This window comes from Mytilus trossulus, chromosome 2 (genome assembly GCF_036588685.1).
Source record: "Mytilus trossulus isolate FHL-02 chromosome 2, PNRI_Mtr1.1.1.hap1, whole genome shotgun sequence".
Classification (NCBI taxonomy): domain Eukaryota; kingdom Metazoa; phylum Mollusca; class Bivalvia; order Mytilida; family Mytilidae; genus Mytilus; species Mytilus trossulus.
Genome location: NC_086374.1, coordinates 99,770,075 through 99,782,716, shown reverse-complemented (window position 1 = coordinate 99,782,716; position 12,642 = coordinate 99,770,075). Strand labels below are relative to the sequence as shown.

At 32.1% G+C, this 12,642-nt stretch overlaps 1 protein-coding gene across 1 annotated transcript in view; it reads right to left on the bottom strand.

Moving 5' to 3' along the window:
* LOC134708530 (serine-rich adhesin for platelets-like) overlaps nt 1–6,105 on the bottom strand; it is a 68,055-nt gene extending 61,950 nt beyond the window's left edge. Inside the window, exons 1-3 of the mRNA XM_063569150.1 lie at nt 5,997–6,105; nt 3,308–3,369; nt 775–961 (exon numbers count right to left, since the gene is read on the bottom strand). Coding sequence (XP_063425220.1) covers nt 775–961; nt 3,308–3,369; nt 5,997–6,060 — 313 coding nt within the window. The 5' untranslated portion in view covers nt 6,061–6,105. The remainder of the gene's footprint in view (nt 1–774; nt 962–3,307; nt 3,370–5,996) is intronic.
* Nucleotides 6,106–12,642: the final 6,537 nt, after the last annotated feature.

Here is a 12,642-nt window from a genome sequence, read left to right as displayed (position 1 = left end):
TAATTATATTATATGTCTCTTCTTAGGCTCTGGATGACTTTTCAATACTGTAACAGTTTATTTTTTACTGAAGTATACAAACCAATTGTCATGTTTTATAAAAAATAAAGTAAACCAAACTATCTCAACATGTTCAATATGAATTGAATAAGAGTAACAAAAAGTTTCCTTTATTGACCATAAACACAGTTTCAGATATTTTTTCATTGTAATCAGAATGTAATCATAAAGTAATCAGGATTACAGGGTATTTTTAAAAGTAATTGATTAAATTAAATTACATGTCATCAGATTTTTGGCTGATTAATGATTACAATGATTACTTGAAGAATTGTAATCAATTACAGCTGATTAACGATTACAATTACAATTACCCCAACTCTGGTAAACCATGAATTTAAAGAGTACAAATATTTCAATATGCTTGTAATGCTTATAACTTTTCAAATTTTTAAATCTAATATCCATGAATTTACATTTTTTTTTCCAAAATCCAAAAATATTGGTATATGATGGGGGATAGGACCTTATGGGGACATTGTGATCAGTTGTTTTTAAGCTGGGGATTTCTGGATTGACCCTTTCAGGATCCCGGATTTTTTTTTCAAGAAATTATTGGGTATCAGGATTTAAAGACCTTGGAATTTAGTGTTTTTAAGCATGGGATTTAGGGATCCTACCCCCCTATACTTTACTTATTAAAAAAAAAATCTACTATAGGAACAAACCACTAATTTACTTCTATTTATCATACTTTTCCAGAGTATAACTCACCATCTTGAAGAATATCACAAGGTCTATCTGGTGCTGTGGAAGAAAAGGGAAAACGTTTCGGTTTCTTTTGTTTTCGTCTTGAGAGCTGTGAGTCATCATCAGGTGAGAACATTTGTCGCGGTCTTTTCCTACGTTTACTTCTACCTCCATTTTCTGTTTTACCATCTTCAGTAATATCAGATTTTGCCTACATGATAAATCAATACATTATACAAATTTGTAGGCATATTTTGTAATTTTATTTAAAGAAGTTATATAGTTACCTGATGTAAACAATTTATAATGAGATTTTAAATTATAAAATATCCTTATTTTATATACATGTAGCCTATACAATTCAGTAGTTGTCGTGGTTAGCTGTTGATCACAAATGTTTTTCATTTACTGGTTTTTCATATAAATTGGGCATTTGGTTTTATCACTTAAAAGGTTTTACAGGTTGTCTTATAGGTGACTATACCATATATATGGAATGGTCATTGTTGGAGACCATAATTACCTATCTGATGCAAGTGAGTGGCAATCATACCTTCTCTCATTATTTCTCATCATTTGATTGCTTTCACTGATTTGTATTTGTCAATACATGAACTGACCAAATTTTTTATATTAAATAGGTGAAAGATACTTTTTTTTATATATTTTATGAAACCAAGTATGAAAATTCTTTAATTTAGAAAGTCACTACGTGTCAGTTAATACTGTTTTATAATACAAGTTCCACATACCATTCCCTAATGAACAAAATGAGAAAGGTCTGAAGACTAATATCAGCTCAAAAATTTCTAGAATTCATGAAAAAGTGTAATTTCATTAATACTTGTAATAAATCAAGTTCATGCCTTTTTGGAATTTTGGATTCTTAATGCTCTTCAACTTTGTACTTGTTTGGCTTTATAAATATTTTGATATGAGCATCACTGATGAGTCTTTTGTGGACGAAACGTGTGTCTGGTGTACTAAATCATAATCCTGGTACCTTTGATAACTATTATCAAAACAAAAAATGTGAAATAATCCACAGCCATGGCCATTAAAATTTCAAGTGAAAGGTTTTATTTTAGTTAGTCAAAAGTACTGTATAAAGCATCAGAGTAAAGAATGAGAGGTTGACAACATCTGTGATTCAAAAAAGAAAAATTCTTTATCTAAATATTTCCTGTACCCTTTATTTTGTGGTCTGCCTAAAAAAGCAGCATTATTATTGGAGATTTGTTCTTCATAATTTGAACACTTTTTTTTTTATATAACTGGGTTACTTTTACCCCCAATATTCCAAAATAAATGTTACCCTACAATTTATAATATATATGTTGTGTACAAGTTATCATTTTGTACAAATTATAATTTGTATTTTGACTTTGTACAAATTGTAATTTGTACAAAAATTGCTTGTACAAATTACAATTTGTACAAAATTGGACAAAAATTCACTTATAACTTGTACAATAATTTATCATATGGATTTTGGAGAAACAGCATTGATACACATTAGACCTAAGTTTAAAAATTCTAAAATCAGTACTTTATCATTCGTTTGAGCAGGTGATCTAGTGATTTATGGAATCTGATATTGCAAACCATCTTTTCACTCTCAATTCCACGACGACCTGTTTTCCCTTTATCTGCTTCACATAGCAAACGTTGAAGCTCAGGAACCGTTGCTGTGAATAAACATGTGTATTTGTTTATTGAAAAATAATATTTTTTGAAAATGAACCATTGAAAAGAGCGTACGGCTGCTGGAACCCCTGGCTCCAACTAATAGACTGATTTTATAAGTTAGTGGCAAACAAACCTTTTGAGATCCTTTTAACGATCATCAAAATGCTGTACACGATCTTTCACGATACAAACTATAATCCGTTTTGAAAAGTTTCGGAATAAAAAAATAATCCTCGAAATAACGATAAGTACTATTCAAGCACTACTATTGAACGATATATTTTTAAGAAAAAGTAGTTTGTGTATTGACAATTTGAAAAAAAATCCTATTTGTTTACTTTTTTTTCTCTCAAAAATTTCAAGATCAAACTGCCTTTTGTAGTTGTGTAAAAACGGTGTAATTTGTTTTTGTATTTGTTTGGTTTATAACTATTTCGATATGAGCGTCACTGATGAGTCTTATGTAGACGAAACGCGCGTCTGGCGTACTAAATTATAATCCTGGTACCTTTGATAACTAGTTAATAAGGTTTGGTGTGTGGTCAGTTAACTACAATTCTATCGTGTGAATCAATGCATTTTTGACCAAAATTTATATTTGAAACTGTTGTACAAGTTATAAGTGAATTTTTGTCAAATTTTGTACAAATTATAATTTGTACAGGCTCGTTTTGTACAAATTATAATTTGTACAAAGTTAAAATACAAATTATAATTTGTACAATATTTTTGTACAAATTATAATTTGTACAACATGATATCTTGTACACAACATATATACTGATGTGCAAAATGTCTGAGACTGTTGTCTAGTAATATGTACCAAACTGATCCTTTCATTTATCTTGAATTCTGAACTATCACTTACTTGTTTAGAAATCTTTGATCTTTCTTCTTCTGGAGATACTTTACTCATTTTTTCTCCTTTGTCTAGAACACAAAACAACTGATTAAAGATAATCAAGAAACCAATCATTCTAAATGCATAAGCTAAGTACACAGGTACTTAAAGCTCTTTGAAATCTTCACAAATTCATATATTTTTTTAAATGGTCTTTAGTATGCATGGCTCTTGTGACAAGCTGCAAGAACAGCAAGACCATTTGAATTATCAAATGAAAAGGTTTTTGTAAGGGTCCTATATAAAAGCATCAGTGAAAAGAATTCATGACCAATGACTTTTGTAATTTAAAAATAAAAAGTCCTCTCAACTCCCAGAAATGACAATTATTCAGTGGTTATACATGTATGTACATGTCAGAGGTGGATTAAGATGGGTTTCCAGAGGCCCTGTCCCCCTCCCCCTTACCACTGTTTGTTATATTTTGTTTTTCTAGGTTCAAACACTGAAGCATTCATGACTGGAATGCAGCTCACCAGGTCCCATCTTAGACAGTTAGTGGGTCCTGTAACCTGTCAGCCCCCTGCACATATTTGCAACTCACATTTGCACCCTGGATTTGTTCGCATCCTGCACATGTATTTTTTTTTTTTTTTTTAAATACAGGTTATAAAATTATTAGATGTTTTTTAGATATACTAGAACACACCGGTGATATTGCGGGTCCGTGACTTATTTAAAGTATATAACTATGAGTTGTACCCGTCGACCTGGAAGTTATCAATTATTGGTTATATTAAATATTTGAAAACCTAAGGTCCTGGAAGGGAGTATTTTTTTTATCAACAGCATTGTCCTATATTAGTTATAAATAAAGTTGGATCCTTTGATTAGCTGTTTTACGTCATGCCAGCTAACAAATTGAAACTGCTTATACGCCTTATTTAAGTCCAGAATTTTAGTATTCGTATTGTCATCTTAGAAAGTCTTACTGATTAAATACTACAATAGGGAACAATTTGTCAATGATTGAATTAGTACTGCAACCCTGTAATTATGACTTGTGTATATAGCAAAATCCGAAATACACTGTTTGGTGGTGCGCCTGTCAGATGCGGAACGTACAGATAATGTAATAGGTAACAGGTGAATGTACTATTGGTATCAGTATCGGATTCGACCCGGAACTCGTTAATTATTGCCACTATTAATTATGTGGAAAACAAACGGGTCTGGAGTGGTGCAATTTTTAATCAACACCATTATCCTATATTGGCTATATATAAAATTGAATTATTTGATTTGTCGTTTTTACCTGATGACGGCTGACAAATTGGACATCGTCATTTTAGTATTATAGATATATCTAAATATTTGATACTTTTTAAAGTCATGGCAATGTCAATGTGATGAGTCTGATAGTCGTTTTGTATCTTCAGCAGTATATAATCTGATTTATCTTGTTTATAGAGTGGGTCTCATTGGGGTCTAAGTGTGACGCGGGATCGCCAATTTTTTGTAAGCATGACATGTGAAAGTCAAATTATTGTGGCATGAAAACGGGAAATGGTCTTGCGGGACCCAGGAAATGACAAAAAAATGAGAATTGCTTACATACATAGTGTAAGCGGGATAAGAGAATCTGACAAAACAGTTAGCGGGATATGGGAATCTGACAAAACAGCTAAGCGGGATCCTGGATCGGAACCCCCTAATGAGACCCCTATAGATTTACGCCCCCTTTCAAAAATCCTGGATCTGCCATTGATAATCATGAAAATTTTCATTATTTATTTCATCAATTCATGAAATGGGGGGTGGGGAATTATAAAGAGCATGAATTCATGGGAACAAATGTGATTTTGGGCAGTCCAGGATTTGCTGCTGGTCAACATACTGTCAGGTGACTATAGTATATATGTGCTTGCCACATGAGCATCTTTGTTAACTGATGCTATTTAAATATATGGATACATTTTAAAAAATGTATATATATAAAGATTGCTAGAAATTTTGAATTTGGTTGTTGCCTGGCTTCTTCAGATGTATATTTTACATTGTACATGTTCTTTTTTTTAAATTTGGTAAACTCACCAGAGCTTATGTTTTTATATTTCTTACTATGCAGAACCATTATAATAAAATTTTATACACGAAAACTGTTGATACTGAGAATTAGTCAATAATTTGGGAGAAATTGCCAAAGTATTACGCCATTAAATCCTTGTAAATGTTGTGATATTTACATTTCAAAAACAATTCCTGGTCAACAAAAGACAGTTCCCGTGTCTATATCAATTGGGTCATCTTATTATTCTTACCAATTAGACGATTTGGTTGATAGAGAACAAAAACACCTCCATCTACAATAGCAAGCAATCCCAATATTTTAGAACGCCATTTTCTCCTAACGGTGCTTCTATGCGTATGGATAAATCCCAAGAGCACTTGTCGAAAGTTTTCCCGCGGGAAATTTGAACGCTTGTGATTTTTTTATCATGCATATCACTGTTACACACACTGTCAAATTCATTATTGCGTGGCTTTTTGTAACTAATCTGCTTTGTTATTTTTGTCCATACCTATTAATTAATTGCATAATTTGCTGCAAATATTATAAGCATATTCCAGACAAAAACAAAATAATACGAAGCTATATGTGATCTGGAGCTGTCGGGTTAACTGAGTCTGTAACTATACTGTAACTAATCTTCACCTCCAATCAAGGACGTATAACTAACATATCTAGTAAACGTCCCTCCTCCAATAGTTGGTCTCATTAAGGTCTAAGTGTGACGCAGGATTGGCCTTTTTTTGTAAGCGTGTTAAATGTATGTGAAAACGGGAAACAAAGTCGGGAGGGACTCGTGAAATTACACTCAAATGAGTATAAAAGAATCCGGGGGAAATCATAATTTTTTGGTAAGCTTGAAATCAAATTTATATTGTCTGTATTCCTTATGTGATAGAGGTTTACAAATTTATAAAACTTAAGAGTTTGTTTATCCATTCATTTGAGGTATTGCATGATACTTGATGGAGGTATTACGTTTCCGACTATGCAAAAGTTTGAGGAAAAGTGACATGATACCGACATAAGAGTTCGAAATAATAATCACGATAAACTTAGACCAGTCATCTACTGTCACTATCATTTTGTGCATAAAAACATGGTCTAAGAAAACTTTGCCACGGTCCAATTAACTCCTCATAGATACCAGGACTAAATTTTATATATATACGCCAGACGCGCATTTTGTCTACATAAGACTCATCAGGGACGCTCATATCGAAATAGTTATATAGCCAAACAAGTACAAAGTTGAAGAGCATTGAGGATCCAAAATTCCAAAAAGTTGTGCCAAAATCGGCTAAGGTAATCTATCCATAGGACTAGAAAAATCCTTAGTTTTTCGATAAAAATTCTAAGTTTTGTTAGGAAATTTATAGAAATGATTTTCCATTATGTCATTTTGTTTTTCTCACGAATCGTTGTAAATAGGCAGTGGCTATTTGACCGGCACCGGCTAAATAGCAAATTTGCTATTTGACCGGCACCGGCAAAATAGCAAATTTGCTATTTAGCCGGCACTGAATAAAACTTCTCATTGATGTGATTAGTAGAGAATAAATAAGCTTTATGATATTATTTTAAAATCATTTTATCACAATATCAGAATAAGAATAAGAATTTTATTAGTTTGAAATCTAAACAATAGGATTGTTACTAAAATACACAACAAAAAAACAAACAAACAGGCATATTAAAATTACAAAGCGATAGTCAATAAACAGTTACACTACAAACATGTAACATTGAAAGAAAAACAAAAACATAGATTAATAGTATTAATTATAATACTATTTTTGACAGCATGCCTCCTCTTTAAAGTTATCAAGCATTAAAAATACACGGAGTACAATAAAAAAAATTTATTGAAGATGTTCATCATGTTCATAAATAAATAATTTATAACTTTATAATATTAATTAAAAGCATGAAAACAAATTTGTATATACATTACTAAATGTATGTTTTTCTCTAATATTTATAAATCTGTGATACATCATTACTCCACATTTTCAGATTTTGCTGAACACTTTCTGATTACCTTAAATTCTTTGCGAACAGAACGAGACCTCAAGACAAGTGGTATATTTCAAAAGAGGACTGGTTCAGCATTCTCAAATGATTCACCTTAATATAAATATCAAGAGTTGGTGACACCATATGCTTGTGCTTATATCCTGAAATAGTTTTTACTAAGGTCTGAAGTAAAACTGGAGCAGAAAGAGTAGTTCCTGTTTGGAGTGGCAACATTTATCTTGTATTAGATTAAAACAACTTTCAAAGGCAAAGCATTGGTTTTGTAACAATTTCAAATGTTAAATCATGTGTCCTTTTGAAATTCGTAGCAAACAACTTTTAATATTGTCTTTTTAGCTCACCTGGTCCAAAGGGCCAAGTGAGCTTTTCTCATCACTTGGCGTCCGTCATCGTCGTCTGTCGTCGTTAACTTTTACAAGAATCTTCTCCTCTGAAACTACTGGGCCAAATTAAACCAAACTTGGCCACAATTATCATTGGGTTATAGAGTTTAAAAAATGTGTGGCATGACCTCGGCCAACGAATCAAGATGGCTGCCACAGCTAAAAATAGAACATAGGGGTAAAATGCAGTCTTTGACTTATAACTCAAAAACCAAAGCATATAGAGCAAATCTGACACTTTGAAATTGTTTATCAGCAAGACTGTTCAGTAAAGTAAGATGTACAAACACATCACCACCACCATAACACAATTTTGTCATGAATCCATCTTCGTCCTTTGTCAAATACTCACATACACCAAGGTGAGCGACACAGGCTCTTTAGAGCCTCTAGTTGAAGATGTACGTAGTTTTACATAACACTATTTTTCTATAGCATGGCAGGATATTTTTAAAACCAGATTTTACACAGATTCGGGCATCAATTTTTTTGTAAACATTTTAGAAAAAAAATATATTTAAAAATGTATATATACAAATGTGTTATCATGCTTTTAATTAATATTATAAAGTTATAAATTATATATTTATGAACATCTTCAATACAAAAAAATTGATTGTACTCAGTGTATTTTTAATGCTTGATATTGTGATAAAATGATTCAAAATTATCATTTATAATTATATATGCTTATTAAAGCTTACTTATTCTCTACTAATCACATCAATGAACAGCTTTATTCAGTGCCGGCTAAATAGCAAATTTGCTATTTTGCCGGTGCCGGTCAAATAGCAAATTTGCTATTTAGCCGGTGCCGGTCAAATAGCCACTGCCTTGTAAATATAATGGAATTTGATGCGACTGTCATACAACTGAGAGGTTCAAAGTTAGCTAGCTGTGAGTCACGTTCATGTTCTACATAATAAAGCGCCTGTACCAAGTCAGGAATATGACAGTTGTTATCCATTCTTTTGATGTGTTTGAGAATTTTCCTCGGTGTTCAGTATTTTTGTTATTTTTCTTTTGACTTGGCCTAACGCCTTTTAACACGCTCAAAATGGCTTTTTGAAATCATATTATTTGAAGATTTAATTTATAATTGCATAACATACAAACTTGAAATCCAGTTTTTAGCGATTTTTCAATAAAACTACTTTTTTTGCCCGAAAAATGTGTCTTTGGAAACTCTGTTTTCCGAAGTTAGGACTTTTGATATTTGACGGGGAGTAAATGACATTTTAAAAAGATTTAATTAAAATGGAACCAAAATAACTTTTAAAACTAAGGGCAGATATAGGTCTTTATTTTTATTTTAGGGGACTTTACATTTTGCCAAAAAAAGAGGCCTTTGATTTAGAGGGCTTAAGAGAAGTAAAAGAAAATCTATCGTCGAACATTTCGACACCTCGCCTGTGTTCCTTGAATAAAAACATTTGAACCTCATCCAATTTAGTACGCAGCAAAATAAAATGTACGATTCATCAAAAATTTATCATTTACATTTAAATTACGTGTATTGTTTTGTGTGTATCTTTGTTGTTGTTCTGTCACAGTCCACCACTAGCTGTCCAAGGTCTACTGGTGAGTTTATAGGCATCCGCTATCTTGTTTAACATCTGCAATTTATTGCTAGTATGGGTTTCGTTCATGGCCGTAGTCCCTATGGTGACCTGTACGTCATTTTGGTCTTTGGTAGAGAGTTGGCTCATTGGCAATCATACCCTAACTTCTTACTCTTATATAAATCCATATTTCGTTCCTATATACGAATATGACAGTTGTTATCCATTCGTTTGATGTGTTTAGACTTTTGATTTTGGACTTTCCTTTTTGAATTTTCCTCGGAGTTCAGTATTTTTGTGTTTTTACTTTTTCCTATCATAATATCTGCCCTGCTCAAAACCTATAAAACTGTCTTTTATTGTATCCGAAATGTACGCATGAGTATTTACCACGGGACGCCAACCAAACAACAATCAATATTTCGCGCCTCTTCATTCTAATAAAATTGTACGAAGTGCTAAATATACATTTTCATTGTGCTTTCAAAACATAGGTCGAGATTTTTGTTCATTCATATTTTTTTCTGAAGCGAAGGCATTGGTACGACGTTATTTCTACATGTTAGAAGGGTGTATTTATCTTCTGGAACAGTTTCCCTAAATCTGAGGCGGGAATAGTTTGCCTCTTCAACGGGTCTGTAATGGTGTAATGTGGCGATCAATGGAATCGTACATGTATAAGAGATATTTCGAAAATACAATTTCGGAACTTTCTATATTGTGACCTTTCACTAATTCGACACTTTCAATGTCAGAATATCTAATGATGCAAATTGGATTGGAACTTAAAAGAGAAAGAGAGAAAAACAAACGGTATACAAGCACCTCTTTTATCTACTCGATCATTGTTGAGGACTTTCCTGTGTAATAATCAAAGATGAATAAGATTATTGCTAAAGTTTTTCCATTGATATTTTCGTTGTAAGTACACTGTGTTTTAAGGAATTGATGAGCCCATAGAAACTTGTCTACGAAAAAAAACCCACCATAAATTTTCAATAAAATAACCGGCAGATATAAAATACAAATTTAATTACTATAGTACATTTTTCTGATATAACTAAAAGAAGAAAGAAAGATATTGTGGATTTCAACATAATATATTGATAAAAGAATTAACTAAATGCGCGAAATGTATTAATGTATTTATAGTGTAATTAAGTAACAAATTATGTCTTATAAGGTGAAATTAGAAACAGCATATAGTTTGGAAATGATGTCTTCTTTCGATGTTAATCATCTTTATACCGCAATGGAGTTCTTAAACACATTTTTGTGGCAGAATCAGAACGGCTCCTAGTCATCATTCCAGAATATTCTTTAATTGGTGTGGTTAAATCGCTAATACTATTTCTTCCTCGCTTTACTGCGTTGTTTGAAGCATCCTGGTTGCGAACTGTGATAAATAATGTCACTAACGCTGCAAGTGCAACTGTCATTAATTGAAATCCCTGGCAAGGTTCCTCAAAATCGATTTCTAAAAGTCCAAGTTGGAAAATACAATCAATCTTTGTTTGAAAAGGAAACCACATGTGATACAAGAATGCTACTGGTGCGCACATTGTTATGATCATTTTGGCAATAAACCTCGTTCTTCTAAATCTCAGAAATCTAAGCCATCTGAAGTTTGCCAAAACATAGTTATGTAAAAATAAATAAAGTATGGCAACTATCATGAATCTTGTATTTAGCTGTCCAATGTACGCTGAATGGTTGTTTTTCTTGTATAGCACAAAAATGCAGGACCATATAAACACACACAAATGCCATAAACTTCCTACCCTTCTCACGGCATCCTGGATCTCCGAACCAATAGTTGAAATAGCCGTATGCAAAACGCTGAATTTATACAATGTCCCAATCATCTTGATAAGAAATGCCCAGGTTGTCTTGTCTCGACGTTGTTAAAATCAGTATAGTGGCATGACGTCACACAAGAAAACAAATCGGCGCTAACGTCTTTGACGTCCATCCGAGGGAAAGTTTGCCGCAATATATACACATTTGAGTATCTGACCAGTCAGTTCAACATATTTTTTAGGATTACAAAATTCATATATACACCAATTCACTTTTAAAAAAACTTTTGAAAGACAATCAAAAGAGAATGGAACTTCACCACTGAATTTTATGTTTAAGGATAATAGAATTAAGGGTAGTTTAGAAGGTTTTAAATTATTTTGTTGCACAAAATGCTGAAAGATCTATCATCCAATTAAGGCATGCAATCCGCACTCTTATTCGCCGACAGTTTTTCCGTAGGGCCTATGCAATGACTTAACTTTCGTTAGAATGATGCGGCAACCGCGCGTAGTGCACTTTAAGAGCGAGAGAAGAGTTAAACCATGATGAAAGAAAATGTTAAATTTAAGGATCACTAGCTGCCAAATTCATGTTTACCGATTCTAATCCAATTCTTATATTTGATTTATAACAATGTAAAACATTTCCAAACTATTAAAAGTCTAAATAAAAGAACAAACAAGGCACAGGCATGAAAATACGTAGCTTCGTTTCGTGTGTATTTGAGTCTAGACGCCATCTAATTGTTTATCGAGTTGACCTCTATAGTCATCCGATGACCATATAATTAAGCGATGTAAACATAAATAATGGATATTAAATGATTGAGCAAACACGTGCTATTGAATTATTCTAGGTCTATTTAATTTTATATTACAGATAAAAAAAAATATTTATCATCGTTTTTACCTGTATTAGAATGTTTAGTTGCGGATCGAATCAGTCAATCAAATGATTTACCTTTGTTTCACTTTCAATGGTGACATTCTCTTCCTTTAAATAAGTTTATACAAACAATTTAAGTGTTATCCATCTCAAGCTACTGAGGGGTCCGTTGTCAAATTAAAGTAAAAATAAAATTAAAATACGGATTCAATGAGGTCAAATACTTGCAGTGAATAAGTCATAATCAAATAGTTTTTTTTGCTTATTTTGACAAAATTGAACGATGTTGGCTACTATAAAGGAATAATTATTTCACTATAAAAATTTCATGACTGATTGAGGAATTGAGCCAAAAAATAATATCTATATAATAGGTTTTTCATAGATCTCGTAGCTAGTGCCCCTTTAACAAATGGGAAGATAAGATATATAAATCGACTGTGAATTCGAAGAAATATTAAATTAAAACTAATTAAACAACTTTATGACAAAGTTGAACGCATTTGTAATCAGCTCAAGAAGAATATTTAATCATATTTCCGGAGAAAATAATCGTTTCCTTTTCGGAGTTTCTGTCAGATCTTACTTAATAATTTTGACTTCCGGTTATTTTTTATTTTC